The 16,294-nt window shown below is 46.0% G+C and overlaps 1 protein-coding gene across 39 annotated transcripts in view; it reads left to right on the plus strand.

The window, feature by feature from the left end:
* Window positions 1-16,294, plus strand: part of SORBS1 (sorbin and SH3 domain containing 1) — a 297,291-nt gene that overhangs the window by 67,189 nt on the left and 213,808 nt on the right. For all 39 annotated transcript variants that reach the window (XM_075072803.1, XM_075072805.1, XM_075072804.1 and 36 more), the window contains exon 2: window positions 13,540-13,595. In XM_075072803.1, coding sequence (XP_074928904.1) covers window positions 13,540-13,595 — 56 coding nt within the window. The remainder of the gene's footprint in view (window positions 1-13,539; window positions 13,596-16,294) is intronic.

Genomic DNA, 16,294 nt, shown 5'->3' on the forward strand with positions numbered 1-16,294 from the left:
AAGACTTCAATAACTCGGACATAGGTTAGGGGTTGTTACAGAAGTAGATGGGTAGGGTTCTGTGGCCTGCTTTGTGCAGGAGGTCAGACTAGATGATCATATTGGTCCCTTCTGACCTACGAGTCTATGAGTCTGTGAGAGAGAGGGGTGTGTGTGTGGGAGTGAGAAAGACACACAGAGAGACCTATACAGGCTTCAGCAAATGTGAGAAATATAATGCAGTATATACAGGAAAAAGGGGGAGGGGGGAGCTCATGGGTTCATAGCTATGGAAATCACACTATCAAAGCTAAAGCTTTTCCTATTGAAGTTATGTGTCTAGCATTCAGGGAAAGGATGCTGTTGCATAAAGTGAAGCAGCTTCATGGAGGTTGATTATTATAATTCTGGTATGGGTTTATGCCAATAGACCTCTCTATGTGGGATGGGGATGCAGACAAATTTGGTGGTTAAGCTGCTTGAACCAGGGACAAGACTGGGAATTATACAGGGCCAGTGCAAGGATGTTTCATGCCCTAGGTGAAACTTCCACCTTGCGCCCTCCCCCATCCCCGAGCCCCCCTCGGAGGTGCCCACCCTGCGGCAGCTCCCCACCCTGAGGCATCCCCCCAGGCCTCAGCTCACCCCTGCTCCGCCTCCACCACGAGCACGCTGTCGCTGCTTCACTTCTCCCACCTCCCAGGCTTGTGGCACCAATCAACTTAGGCGCCGCAAGCCTGAGAGACGGGAGAAGTGGAGCAGCCACGGTGTACTCGGGGAGGAGGCGGGGCAGGGGTGAGCTGGGGCGGGGAGTTCCCCTGCATTCCCCCCCGACTTACTTGTTGCAGGCGGCTCGCCCCGCGCTCCCCTGCCCCAGCTCCCTCTGCCTAAATGCTGGCAGCGACTGGGGCGGCTGAAGATCCGACTGCTGCGGTTGCTGCCGAAGAAAATGCCGCCCCCAAAATCCTAGCGCCCAGGCCCCCCAAATCCTAGCGCCTAAATGGTTGCACCAGCCTGGAATTATATGCATGCTTGTTACATCGTGTAAATTTCTTGCATTTTTCTCCTTTTGATGCTATTTTTGCTTCTTCACCAAGTAATTTGGATTTGAATAGAAAACAAGTTCTGCACTGTGTTACATGTGGTGTGCCGCTTCTTTCCTGGCCTGACATGTTTATCTATACAAAGCATTATGAAGGAATTAAAGAAGGGAGCAAAGGAGCTCAGAAATTCTTTTGAAAACCTTGTCAGATTGTTAATTAATGGGCAGTTAGCAGAGGGAGTGAAATCTGTTGCTTGATACCATAATAGGTAGTGCTGTGCCTCTCTCTCTGTCATCCATAATGGATGGATTTATTTTTGGTAATCAGACATTTATCTTCTTCGCAGCTATGAAAAGCTAGTTGCAGCATAAAAATCAGTTGGAAATAATGTGACAGAATTTAAGGGGGCAGATGTGTTTCTTCGGAATGTTTAGCACATCTGCTTAAACTTTTGGGCTTTTTTTGGTTTTTTTTGGGGGGTGGTGGTAAAATTTTTGCCCCACTCCTGCTAGAAAAACAATACTGGTGGTGTCTGCAGCTACCATAGCTGGTATTCTGATAGCATCAAATGATGGCACGGATGTTTTGACTGTGTGAAGAAGATTAGTGAAATATCTACAGAGGCTATAATTAGTATTTTAATTATCAGTGTCTAAAAATGGACAAGTAAGAGAGCTGGGCTCAGCTAGCCAAGCTGAGGAATAGTGGGGAAAGATGGCTCTTTTGGCTAATGTTTGGGCTTGGGAGTTGAGAGAGCTGGGTTCTGTTCTTTGGCCCTGCCTTTGGGCATGTCACTTCCCGATACGTTATCAAATTTGTGGGTCAAAAGTGAGGCACCTAAATCCATAAAATAGCTGACTTGACTTTCAGAATGTCATGTCTGGATGGTTGGTACAGAATCCAATGGGGACAAAATCAAGAGAGTTCTATGGAAATTTTTCTGAAACCCTATTAGATTTAATAGCAGCCTTTCTGTAGGTTTTTGAGCCATTCTATACAATTGTATAATAGGGTTGTAATTTTCACCATGGGAGCTTGACACCTTGAAAAATCAATATATTGGCACCCAAGTTTAAATAATATTGGCGTGAAGCTCTCTATGCATCTTCATTTCTTCAGATGCCAAACAGGGAGCGTGAGCAAGCTTTTCAAACACACCTTGTGTTTTTGGGCTGCCTTTAAACAAAAGTGCTGAGAAACCTTTTATGGTGTCTCAAGTTGGGCACCCAAAGATGGAAGCATTGAAAATCACTGGATGTTGTTGAAAGTAGTGGCCTGTGCCCATCTCTTCAGGGTGATGTGAGACTGCCTCAGTGTTTGCAAAGCTGTGACCTTTTTGCCAATGAAGTGCAAATTAGGAATGAGAACTGCAGCCTTTTCTTGGTGTCTGGTTAGCAACAGACCCACAGATCACATGAGATGGTTACTATTCATGATTTTCTGTTATTTCATATATCCCTGTCTTTTCCATAGGAAAAGTTGTATGCTACCATAGTATGGTCTCTCTTCCTGTAAGAGTACTCACCTAGCCATTTCCCTTCACTTTTCCGTTCTTGTACAAAAGTTATTCTCCTCATCTGGCTACTGTTGCAGCCTTTGTCTATATACTATAAACAATGTCCCTCCACCTCCTCCCACCCATGGTGTTGGAAAACATTGGTTGCTAGAATCACAGTCCACAGAAGGTTAGAGAGGAAAAAAAATTCCTGTTCCTTTATCACTTCTTCCTCTCAGGATTCTCTGTTCTTTGCATGACTTAGGTCACTTTTTCCAAAGACATGTTTGTTGTAAGACTTTTCAGCAGTGCTGCTGGCTCCTCAGGGCATTGAAAAGTCAGCCTGACAAAGCTGGGAAGAATGTTTCATTTAATTTTAAACTGCAAATCAAACTTTCACTAATTAATGCTGGAGGTAATGTCATTTGAGAAGAAGAGGGACGTGTACTCCCAACCTCTCAATGACAAACTGCAGTGGGCTTAAACATACAGCCCCACGCCACCCTTACACACACAGTCCTGACATTTTACTGGGAAGGATTGTTAGTTGTGTAACACATCAGAGCCTAGGAATGCTCTTTCTTCATAGGAAGAGCACAGCAAATGACAGCCTTCTTCATGCTGTCACAAGTGACACTGCAGCCATCCTGACTGCCATTTTGACATACTGGATTCATTTATCCAGCAGAGAAGTGACAGTGAGTCAGAACTCCTGTGGGCGACAAGATAGATATGAATGTTCTTTGCTTTCTGTTAAACACATTCTCTTCAATATGGCATGAACTTTGTAGGTTTTTTGTTTTTTTTTAAATGCAGAGCCTGTTCGTCAACATACTTCTGGGCACCTGTCCTAAAGTGTATCTTAGGGGTAGGCAACCTATGGCACGTGTGCCGAAGGCGGCACGAGAGCTGGTTTTCAGTGGCACTCACACTGCCTGGATCCTGGCCACTGGTCCGGGGGGCTCTGCATTTAATTTAATTTTAAATGAAGCTTCTTAAATGTTTTAAAAATCTTATTTACTTTACATACAACAATAGTTTAGTTATATATTATAGACTTATAGAAAGAGACCTTCTAAAAATGTTAAATGTGTTACTGGCATGCGAAACCTTAAATCAGAGTGAATAAATGAAGACTCGGCACACCATTTCTGAAAGGTTGCCGACCCCTGGTGTATCTAATCTGCACAATTCAGATTGAGGTCCAGATCTGGATTTGTAACACCAAAGTTTGGGGGCACTGAGTTTCAAGGGGCTTGAGAACTCCGTGATTAGTGCCTTCCACAGACTATAAGCACGCCAGAACCCAGCTAAAATACTGATTCTAAAATGCTTCAGAATGACTAAAATAGTTTTGTGTCAGACTCTTCAGAGACAACTGGCATCTACTCTGAGGCACAGAGCCCCTCCTGTGAGGTTCAGAGCCTCCAGGGCACTTAGCACCTTGCTAGAGATAGTCAGGGCTTCACAGGTGTGAGTCTTACATGTTCAGTGCCTATTTCATGGATACCAGCCCTGAAGGCAGGATATGCCATAGGCCAGAATCTATAGCAGGAAGAACATAGACAGCTCCTCTTCCATCCTGACAGGCTCCCAAAGATAAAGCCCCAGGGCACAGATTTTCAGAAGTGCTCAGTGCCCATGATGAGCCTAATCATGCATGAAAGGCTTATATCTAACCTCTCTAGCTGGATCCAGGTGCCAGACAGGCAGCCAGTACTAAGTAGCAGGCAGGCAAGCTCCCATTTGCCCAGCCTACCAGTTGTGCTGTTGGATTGCATGTTAGGAAGCCTGCTGTAGTGTGCATTACCAGAGTGCTCTCTTGACATCACAAAGCTATGTGCTGTGAGAAGGGGACAGAGAAACTCAATATTCTGTGCATGGGCTTCCCTACCTGAGCTACCTTGAATACAGCTAGCATGAGTAATAGGGTGGGCAACTGTCTGGTTTTCCATTTGAACAGACACCCAAAGTCTGGTTACTGCTGGCGGGGGAGGCAAGGAGGTGCCGAGTCATCACTTGTGCCTGCCCCTATTTAGCAAGGGCCACCTCCTACTTGAATTGGCTCTGCAGGTAAGTCCTTCCTGACCCATGCGGGGGTGTGGGGTGGGGAAACAGTGAGCAAGGGAGGGAGAGGGAAAGAGGAGTGAATGGGGGGCAGGGCCTCAGGGGGGAGAGGCAGGAGCGAGGCCTTAGGGGAAGAGGTGGGACAGGGGTGAGGTCTGGGGGGAATGAGTGGGGTGGTTCCAGCACTCCTGCTGGAGCGTCCAGTTTTTAAATATTACAAAGTTGGCAACCCTAACAGTAGTAACATAAACAGCAGAGTACAAACAAGAGAGCCAGTTATGTACCTTGAGTATACACTGGCCTCTCTAGCTTGTGCTGAAGCCTGTGCCATGCTGTTTACACCACTATTGTTACCTTTCTAGCTACATTCAAGCTAGCTCGGGTAGGATCGCCTGTGTTCAGTGTTTGCTGTGTAGGTGTAGCCATTATGGTATAAACCAGCTTGACAGTGGCTGACACTTGATATTCTAAATTCAGGACCACCCTGACTTTCTAAATATGGTCCCTGTCAAAGACCGGGAAGCTCAGTGGCAGGTTATTGCCTCCTACTGAACCACCCATCTTGCATTAGGGATGCAAATATCTTCATCTTGAGTTCCTTCAAGGGGCTTGACTCTGCTGAGATTTGTCGCACTGTTAAACAATAATAGAATGTCATTTATTTAAATATTTTTGGATGTTTGCTACATTTTCAAATATATTCAATTACAACACAGAATAGAAAGTGTACAGTGCTCACTTTATATTTATTTTTATTACAAATATTTGCACTGTAAAAAACAAAAGAAATAGTATTTCAGTTCACCTAATACAAATACAATAGTGCAATCTCTTTATAATGAAAGTTAAACTTACAAATGTAGAATTGTGTACAAAAAATAACTCCATTGTTTTATTTTTCAATGTAAAACTTTAGAACCTACAAGTCCACTCAGTCCTACTTAAGTCAGTCGCTCAGACAAACTTGTTTACAATGTCACCTGAAAGTGAGAACAGGCATTGGCATGGCATTGTTGTAGCCGGCATCACAAGATATTTATGTGCCAGATATGCTAAAGATTCATATGTCCCTTCATGTTTCAACTACCATTCCAGAGGACAGGAGTGGCAGGTTTGTAGAAATTTTGGTGGTGCCCAGAAGGCTCAGAGCCTGCCCCCCTGAACTCCGCCCCCCACCTGCCTAAGGCTCTGCGAGGGAGTTTGGGTGCGGGGAGGTGGTCTGGGGTGCAGGCCCTGGGTTGGGGCAGGGAATTGGGGTGTAGGATGGTTGAGAGGTTGAGCTCTGGGATGGAGTCTGGGGTGCAGGCTCTGGGATAGAGATGGGGTGCTGGGTGCAGGCTCTGGGCAGGGAGTAGGGGTGTGGGAGGGGGTGAGGGGTGCAGGCTCTGGGACAGAGTTTGGGTGCAAGCTCCATGCTGGGGGTGCAGGTTCTGGGAGGGAGTTTGGGAGCCAGAGAAGGGGGTGTGGGCTCTGGGAGGGGGTGGTGGGTGCTGAGGGGAAGGGTACTGCCATCAGATGTGGCTTCTTTCCTCCCCTGCTGCCCTAACCATAGCCTCATTGGGGGTGGGGGATGGGGCTGCCCCTTGCCCAGTGTTTGCAGGAGTGGTGGCTTGGGGGTGTGTGTGTATCACAGGGTCAAACACTCACCGAAGCCCAAGCAGCTGCTCAGGTGAGTCATGGAGGTCTACTCCAGATGTCTTCTGCTGGAAGCCCCCTCGTCAGGGTCAGCTCCAGGCACCAGTGCCGAATTGCTGCCGCGGGTGGTGGGGGCAGTCCATGTGCCCTTAGGGCGGCAGGTGCGTTTCCACGATGGAGCAATTTGGCAGCAGCTTCTATGTTTAGCTGTCTGCTGTGGCTTCAGAAACATAGAAGCTGCCACAGAATTGTCGCCACCGTGGAAATGCGCCTGCTGCCCTAAGGGCACACGGGCTGCCCCCGCCGTGGCAATTAGGCGCGCTGCTTGGGGCGGCGAAAACTATAGAGCCGGCCCTGCCCCTCGGCATCTGGTGCTGAGGAAGGGGAGAGGTGCCAAGCACATCTGTGCCTCCTCCCCTCCCGCTCCCTCTCCCTCTCCCGCTCCTGAGATGCAGTAGCAGCAGCAGCTGCCTCAGCCTGCTGCTGGTGTTGCTGTTGTGTTGTGCTGTAGCTGCCGGCAGCGGAGGCCAGGGAGAGCTGCCGGCAGCGGAGGCCAGGGAGAGCTGCCCTGCTTTCACTCAGGCAGTTGTGCTCCGGGGGCCGGGGAGGGGCGCTCCGGGGGCTGTTCCGGGCAGGGCCGGGGGAGAGACCCAGCTCCAAACATTGGTGGAGCAGGGCCCCCAGCCCTGAATATTGCTGGAGCCTGTGTACCACAAGAGAATATAACTCACTGCCCCTGCCAGAGGACATGCATCCATGCTGATGACAGGTTCTGCTCGATAACGATCCAAAGCAGAGCAGACTGACGCATATTCACTTTCATCATCTGAGTGTGATGCCACAAGCAGAAGGTTGATTTTCTTTTTTGGTGGTTCAGGTTCTGTAGTTTCTGCATCGGAGTGTTGCTCTTTTAAGATATCTGAAAGCATTCTCCATACCTCATCCCTCTCAGATTTTGAAAAGCACTTCAGATTCTTAAACCTTGGGTCGAGTGCTATATCCATCCTTAGAAATCTCACATTAGTACCTTCTTTGCGTTTGGTCAAATTTGCTATGAAAGTGTTCTTAAAACGAACATATGCTGGGTCATCATCCAAGACTGCCAGAACATGAAATACACCTCTACCTCGATATAATGTGACCCGATATAACACGAATTCGGATATAATGCAGTAAAGCAGTGCTCTAGGGGCACGGGGACGGGGCTGCGCACTCCAGCGGATCAAAGCAAGTTCGATATAATGCGGTTTCACCTATAACGTGGTAAGATTTTTTGGATCCCGAGGACAGCGTTATATCGAGATAGAGGTTTATATGGCAGAATGCAGATAAAACAGGACAGAATGTACAATTCTCCCCCAAGGAGTTCAGTCACAAATTTAATTAACACATTATTTTTTTAATGAGCATCATCAGCATGGAAGCATGTCCTCTGGAATGGTGGCCGAAGCATGAAGAGGCAAATGAATGTTTAGCATATCTGGCACATAAATACCTTGCAACGCTGGCTACAAAAGTGCCATGTGAACACCTGTTCTCACTTTCAGGTAACATTGTAAATAAGAAGCAGTCAATAGTATCTCCCCCAAATGTAAACAAACTTGTTTCTCTTAGCAATTGGCTGACCAAGAAGTAGGACTGAGTGGACTTCTAGGCTCTAAAGTTTTACATTGTTTTGTTTTTGAGTGCAGTTATGTAACAAAAAAAATCTACATTTGTAACTTACACTTTCACAATAAAGAGATTGCACTACAGTACTTGTATGAGGTGAATTGAAAAATACTATTTCTTGTTTATCATTTTTACAGTGCAAATATTTGTAATAAAAAATAATAGAAAGTGAGCACTGAACACTTTGTATTTTGTGTTATAATGGAAATCAATATATTTGAAAATGTAGAAAAACATCCAAAAATATTTAATTTTATTTGGTATTCTATTGTTTAACAGTGCAATTAATTGCAATTCATTTTTTTAATTGCAGTTAATTTTTTTGAGATAACTGTGATTGATAGCCCTAATTAGTTTACACCAGAGTGTCCAAACATTTCCACACTGAGACAACTTGTCTAAGCCCTAGAATTGCACATAAATTCAGTATAATTTACAGAATAATTCATATAAAAAATAAACATGCTCAACTATAATATCTGCTGTACTGTCATCTTCCACAAGAGACCGTTGCATTGTTTGACTATTGGAAACAGAAATAAGATGAGTGCAATAGCTATAAAAATCTGCTACTGTTTTTTGTCCTCCCCAGGCTATTTTAGGGAGTGGATGGCATAAACTGTAAATTAACAGATTAGTGGCAGAATTTCATTTTCCTGTGATCTCCCTTCTACTCTTTAGGAACATAGCCTGGTTTGGGTCTGATCCTTTGGGATATCCGTAGGAAGTGTGTGCTTGTGACTGAAGTTAATTGGGCTCTGAAAAGATTTGCTGCTCCATGCCAAGGAGTTGAAACCGCATTCCTTTGGCAGTCTGAACTAACATTAGATAAGAACAGTTCATGTCGGAGTTGCTTGTATAATGGCAATATTTATTATTACTAATAATAACCCCTGTGAACCAGCTGAGCCATCTTGCTGTCTTCTGACAGATGGAAAGTCCATCATTTTCTTGGAATCAGAATATATGTAGAACGCAAGTTCTCAGCCTTCAACAGTGAGCTTTATCCAAAAATCCATAGAGTTCAAAAAAAGTCCAACCTTAATTTTTTATTGTTGTTCTTTGCTTGTGAAGGGTGAAAAATTAGTACTATTTTGGGTCAAAATCTTTCTTACCAGTAAACAGTAATGTAGGAAGAGGGCCTGAAACATAAGCCCTTGTATGAGGACCTGAGGCCTAAACTAAAGTAGTGGTCAAAGCTTTGCTGCTACAAAGCAAAGTTAAGTTGTAAGCAAAAGGCAGGGCCTGCTCACAAAATCTGGAAAGAACAGGAATAATATTGCAGAAACACCTATTCCTAAGCAGTGCTAGGCACAAGAACACATATGCAAACACATTCCAGAAGGATGGTACCAGAACAGCCTGATACCAGCATGTTCCCCAAAGAGAACAGGAACACACTGACCTATCCTAAAGATAAGGTCAGGATGACAGCATGATGTATAGAAATGTTTTGATTGAACCAACAGGTACAAGGCAATGGGTGGCACCCAAATACGTCAGAGGGTGGCACCTAGATACACCAGGGGCAATTCATAAGTTGATTGTATCTGTGTATAAAGATGTATCTCAGAGGGCGTCTTTAGCTGGTTTAGGGGATAATGGAAAGTCTCACCATTAACTGAGCTAGTCAATTGCAATGGGCATACAGGTATTAGTGTATCTGTAACCATTGAGCCAGGACATTAGGACCGTGCTTCATTGACAATAAATGTGACCAAGTGCCTTCACTGGGAACTGCATCTATGGTTATTGGGCAGTTAGATCAAGGTCTGCTGTGCCAACTGTCTGTGCAGAGCAGGGACAGCACACAAAGGGCTCCCACACGCAGCGAACATCTAGCAACATCTGACTATACAAGTGTGAGCTGATGTATCTGTAGACAGCTTCCTGCAGTAGAAGCTGGTGATTAAAACACATATTCAGTGCTTCCCCTCCAATGAATGATTAATATTTTTAAAAACAAATGTATACTTTATTTTCCACAACAGCACGGGCATTTGGAGGCTTATGAAGTCAAATGTGGTTTGATAGGGCTTGATCTAACACTCCTTGAAATCAAGGGAAGTCTTTCCATTAAGGTTAGTGGGCATGGGATTGGGCCATAATAAGTATGGATGCAAAAGGTACAGAAATTCCATCATAATTCACCTCTTACTTTTGTAGAGGCTTCTCTGTTGGGCTTGTATCCATAGCATCTCACAGCACCTTGCTAAGGTGGAATAAATTCTGTTAAGTATCAGAGGTGTAGCCGTGTTAGTCTGGATCTGTAAAAGCAGCAAAGAATCCTGTGGCACCTTACAGACTAACAGACGTATTGGAGCATGAGCTTTCATGAGTGAATACCCACTTCGTCGGATGTAGGTAGTGGAAATTTCCAGAGGCAGGTATATTTATACTCTGAAAATTTCCACTACATGCATCTGACGAAGTGGTATTCACTCATGAAAGCTCATGCTCCAATACGTCTGTTAGTCTATAAGATGCTACAGGACTCTTTGCTAAGTTCTGTTAGTCTCCTTTTTACAGATGGGAACTGAGGTATGATGAGATCGAGTACCTCTACGCTCATCCTAAACAGGAAATGAAAGAGGGCAAAAAAATAATCTGCTGCAAAGAAGATGTACTGACGTCAGGTCTCACAGGTTACCAAGGACAAATATTGGAGTGGTTATATATTGTGTCACTCAGCATGGCTGGGGTTAGGTTGTCACAGTGGTCACTCACACACACACCTAAGAGAAAGGGATTAAGGGCCTCTGCTCAGAATATGACTCTAGCTGTGGTGATACTCCATGATGTCAGCAAGTTGTGCGTGGAAGCAGAGAGGGATGAGGAGTGGAAGGAGCCCCCAGCTCCACTCCCCCCAGTCATGAGCCAGAGTAGTTTGCCAGACACACAGGAGGGAGGAAGCTGTTCCATGGAAAGGGCCAAAGAACCTTACTTCTTGCACAGCAAGGTGTTAGTAGGGGAAGAATTGCTAACATAGCAACACTCCACCTTCCTCTTCTGATCTATAGAGGATCAGCCAAATGGAACAGAGACATTTCAACATCAAACAAATATGTCCGCTGATCTTAGAGAGGGTAGAAGCATTTTTGACATGTTTGGATATCAGTGTTGCCAATTTTGGTTGGACGTATTCCTGGAAATTCCATCACATGACATAATCTTTAATTAAAGATTAATCTTTAATTTCTGGAGACACCAGGACAATCCTGGAGGGCTGGCAACTCTGATCTGCCAACTGGGAGAAGCACTTATCAAGCTGCAGATGACTGTGGGTGGAGACACAGGGGTTTTGCTACTTGTATATGTAGACTATACCTACTGGAATCTCACAGACAAACCTTCTTGAAGGGAAAGGGAAAGTTTGGCCAGTGAACATGCTTTGGCAACCAATATGTCCAGCTGAATACATATTTCTAATCCCAGTGCCTTTCCCACAAGGTATAAATTGGCACCTTGTAGCTGCTCCTGGTCCCTGAGAACCTGTTTGGGACACAGAAGCAGAGAGTGTGTTTCAATGAAGAAAGAGCCTGCTTTTATGTAGCAAACCAGCTGGCTTCCACCAAAACCCCTTCCCACTCTCATGCACTGTATCTTAGATTGCCCTCAAATTGCTATCTGGCATCCCTGTTGATGAGTGTAACAGTTCTTCCTGTTAGTGGAAGTAGAAGGGGTATGTAAGGCCATGGCTACACTGGTGCTTTACAGCGCTGCAATTTTCACGCCCAGAGGTGTGAAAAAAACACCCCCCTGAGCGCTGCAAGATACAGCGCTGTAAAGCCTCAGTGTAAACAGTGCTGCAGTGCTGGGAGCACAGCTCCCAGCTCTGCAAGCTACACCCATAGAGGATGTGGAGTACGTGCAGCGCTTTGAAGTTTCAAGTGTAGCCATACCCTAAGTTGAGCAACAACATGGGCGTAATGAATAGAGCACAAATCTAGGAGTCAGGAGACCTGAATTCTGACTGGTCTGGCTTTGTCTCTGATTTGCTGTGTGATCTTGGATGAGTCATTTAACTTTGCTTCTTTTTCCTCTTCTGCTCTTGTCAGTCTTGCCTATTTATTTAAGTTGTAAACCCTCCAGGGCGGGGATGGACTTCTCTCACTCTGTTTATGTACCGTGCCTAGCACGTTGGGGCCCTGATCTTGAACTAGGTCTATAATAATACAGACATAGGGCTTCTGCACTTCCTGAAGCTTCTTAGCAAAGATCCATACAACAGCTCTGAGCATAGGCCATGGGGAGGCTTTGGGTTCACTTTACATTTGTGGCCACATGGGGTTGGGACCTTGGTTTTGCCAGTGCTGCTATTTTTGATTCCCTGTCCTTCATGCTGGCAAGCTACAGTGAAGAAAGAATTCCCTAACTGGCCTCCCATCATTCCTGTCTGGAAGTTTGTGCTTCAGACTCGCTTCATTTTAGGTGGGTGACCAGAGGCTTCAGAGCCTGCAAAAGGTTGGTTGGCTATGTGTGTAGGGGGATAATACTGCAACCTTAGAAGAGATTGCAGGTAGATGGTGGCATGGGTGTGCAGGAAAGCATTCAGAGAAGTGTCTGGTTGCAGGTCTGCAAGTAGCTAGGTAGGTCCCCAAATGTGTTACTTTGTACGAGGCACTGCAACATCTACATGGCCCTGGGTACATAGCAGCTAAGCTCCAACACCCTATTCAGGCAGCTCTTCCTCCAGTTGACTTACCCCCGTATGGGGAGAGAGCCTTGCAAAACCCCACCCCTTTGGCAGAGGAAGGCACTCTATGGAGCTGTCACAGGCAGAACCATCAGAGAGATGTTCTCCAATACATCCACAATATCCTTTTATTCCTCTGTGTCTTGGTGTGCTGTCCAATGGTAGGTACTGACAGGAACCTAGGTAGATTAATCTCTATTTACTAGTGTATTTGCCACGGTGCTGATATTAGTTCTATATCATTACAGCTGTTCATGAATAATTTCGTATTGAATGCGATGTAGTAGCAGCAAATGTAAGAACAGAGTTAAATAAAACATTTGTACACATCAATCAAGCTGCATTAATGCGATTTAGCTAGAAGGATTTCACTGCTATCTGTGAACTTTCATGGTATTTTTAGGATGCTTTAAACACCAACTTGAGAAATAGAATTGAAGAGAATAAATATGAATTATCTGGTATGAGTTACATAAGATGCTTTTAGTATCTGGCACTATTTTAAGTTGCTGTGGAATCCAATTCCGTCTTATTACCAACTAAGCCTTTGTCTGATGTATTAGATCAAAACGTATTCCTGTCTCTAAACGCTAACAGCAGCACATTCAGGCCTCTGGATTTCGGCGTCTAAAGTGGGTGTTGCAGGAAACTTGGCACCACTGCTCTTTATAGAATAATAAACACAGATGATGTTGCCTTGGGTTTCATATAGACTTGGATGCTGTTGCCTCATATCAGATGATTCATAGACAAATGGTGACTATTAGCTTTTAAAAATAACATTACTAGTTGAAGAAAATGGAACAAAGATGCTTGCCAGGTTTCACAGATGGCCCAGGGTGGTAGGTCCTTTTTTTTTTTTTTTACTTTGAGCTGACAGAACATTTTGCACTTTATTCTTCCAGTGGCTGCATAACATTGTTGTGTAATTTGACTATTTTTCTCTTTTCCAGTGGGCTGGAACATACCTGGAGAGCTGTAGTTTCTCCTCTTCCATGCTTTGCTCAAGGTATGTTCTTTACAAACTCCTGTTCTCCACGTGATCTGTATCAAATGCAGATTATGGAAAGGTCCATTTTGATAAAAGTAAGCTGCAAAGCTATTGGCAAAAGAATATTCATCTTTATTTCTGGTTTTATGTGTCTCTGCATCCTGTTTTCTTGATTTGGGGTCTAACATTTTAAAGCACAAAAGAAGGGTTCAGCCTAGAAAATTACACTGAATTAGAGCATGACATTGAGGAGTTACTCCAAATGGATTTACCCAAACACTTCAGCTTGCACGCTGGATTAGACTAAACAGTAAAACAAGTGTATTAACTACAAAGAGAGAGATTTTAAGTGAGTCCAAGTAATGAGGCATAAAGGTCAGAAATGTTAACAAGGAGAATAAAGGTAATATGCTAGTGCCTAAGTTAACAAACTGTGTTCAGTTCAAAACAAAATTTTCTCACATGCTTCAACAATCTGACTAACCAAACTCTTTAGATCAGGACCCCTCCCCCAGAGTCCAGTGCTGCTTCCTATGTCTCTTCAAGTGCAGTGAATGTGATAGGCAGGGAGTGAGAGGGTGTGCCTTGGGAATCTGGCCCTCCTTTTTATAGTTTCAGTTCTCTTGGAAAAACATTTCCAGCTGAGCACCAGGAGCCACAGAGCGTATGTGGAAGGATGTTTCCTGATGGGTCTTTTTATCTGTTTGAACATCCTTTGTCTTCCCTTTCTTCTTGATGACCCTGTTTATTGGTTAAATTCAAATTAAGCCAATCACACATTCCTTTGTTTAGGACAGACCTGTTTGCCAGCTTCTATGTGGGCAGGACTGTGGGGTTTGGAATACACCTCTGCCCTGATATAACACGACCTGATATAACGCGGGTTCGCATATAACACAGTAAAGCTCTGATACGCTGCTCTGAGCAGCATGTTAAGGGTGCTGGACCAGGCCGGGGCTGAGGGGTTTGATAAGGGGCAGAGGGTCTCGGGGGTGCTCAGGGGCTTCCCCTCTCCCAGGGTCTGGGGAGCAGGAACTGTGGGAGGGCACTTTTGGGGACCCTGCAGTCCCAGAGTGACCCAGGGGATTAGCGGGGGGCCAGGAGCAGCCTGCTCTGCTTTCCTTGCCCCAGTCCCAGCTGTGTCGCTCAGTGGACGAGACTTGGGGGAAGGGATCCCCCCGCACTCGTCAGCAGCGGTGGAAGCAGAGCAGCCCGGCCGCAGCCCACTCCACTCTGCCAGCTTCCAGCCGCAGCACTCCACTTCCCGCCGCAGGTGAGTATGGTGGGCATCCTTTCCCTAACCTCCCTGCACTTACTGGCAGCAGGAAGCGGAACGCCGTAACTGGGAGCTGGCAGAGTGGAGTGGGCTGGGGCCGCCTTGCTCCACTTCCCACCGCCGGTGAGTGTGGGGGGCATCCTTTCTCCAACCTCCCTGCACTCATCGGTAGCGGGAACCGGAACAGCCCAGCCCCAGCTGTGGTGCTCCACTTGCTGCCACAGGTGAGTGCAGGACCTTTCCCCAGCTGCCTCCCAGCGACACGGCTGAGGCCGGGGCAAGGAAAGCGGAGCGGGCTGGGGCCACATCGCTCCACTTCCCGCCACAGGTGAGTGGGGGGGTCATCCTTTCCCTAATCTCCCCGCACTCGCCGACGGCAGGAAGCGGAGTGCTGCAGCTGGGAGGTGGCAGAGTGGAGCGAACTGGGGCCGTGCTGCTCTGCTTCCTGCCACTGCCGGTGAGTGCCTATTGTGGGGCGGGGTGGATAGGGGTCAGAGCAGTCAGGGGACGGGGGGCTGGGTAGAGAGTGAGGTCTTGGGGGTGATTGGGGGGGTCTTTGGAGGGGGCGGTCAGGGGACAAGGAAAGGGTGGGGCACAAAGCAAGTTTGATATAACACGATCCCACCTATAACATGGTGAGAATTTTTTGTCTCCTGAGGACTGCGTTATATCAAGGTAGAGGTGTATGTGTTAATAACACCATACAGGGGAATCTTATAACTTCACACAGTGTTGCCACACATATTTTACCAGGACAATACTGACCAGCAAATTATGAGTTTTTAAATGACTCCTCACCAGACATGCCTTGTACAAAAATCACACCTCTGTAGAGTGTGAACACAGGAGTGTATCCTGTCACACTCACCCTGTGATAATTATGACTTTGCAGCCAGTATAGACTGGGGAAAGTCATGTTCAACATTGTATCATCTGGTAATCGGTAAACCCTTGGTCCCAACAGGCTAATTCATGACCAGCTCGATCTTATCTAAACTGATTGCAAAAGCCATAGTCAATATCTCGTAGTTAATGTGACCTCTCAAAGTTGTGCTCTAACTCAGTGTAATTTTCTGGTGAAAACAATATCAAATGGAAGCAATGCCCCCTTCTCTTGCTTGCCAAGAACCTAATCTTGCTAGTCTTCCTGTAGTATTAGCAGTGGTGTCCTTCCCCCACCCCGCCGGCTCAGTGGGAGGCCACTCTGCTTCACTACATTCGCTCAGGCATTGTCCCGTTTCAGGAGAGTAGCATTTCAAGTGTTAGGGTTGAGGCCCCTGTCACGGAGTGTGGGGGAGTCAGGACCCTGCACTCCCCACTTCCTACGATTCATCGTGACTCTCAGCCAGCCAGAAGGTTTATTAGACGACAGGAACATGGTCCCAAGCAGGGCTTGTAGGTACAACCAGGACCTCAGCCAGGTCCCTCTGGGGGGCAGGAA

This window comes from Chelonoidis abingdonii, chromosome 16 (assembly GCF_003597395.2).
Source record: "Chelonoidis abingdonii isolate Lonesome George chromosome 16, CheloAbing_2.0, whole genome shotgun sequence".
Taxonomy (NCBI): Eukaryota; Metazoa; Chordata; order Testudines; family Testudinidae; genus Chelonoidis; species Chelonoidis abingdonii.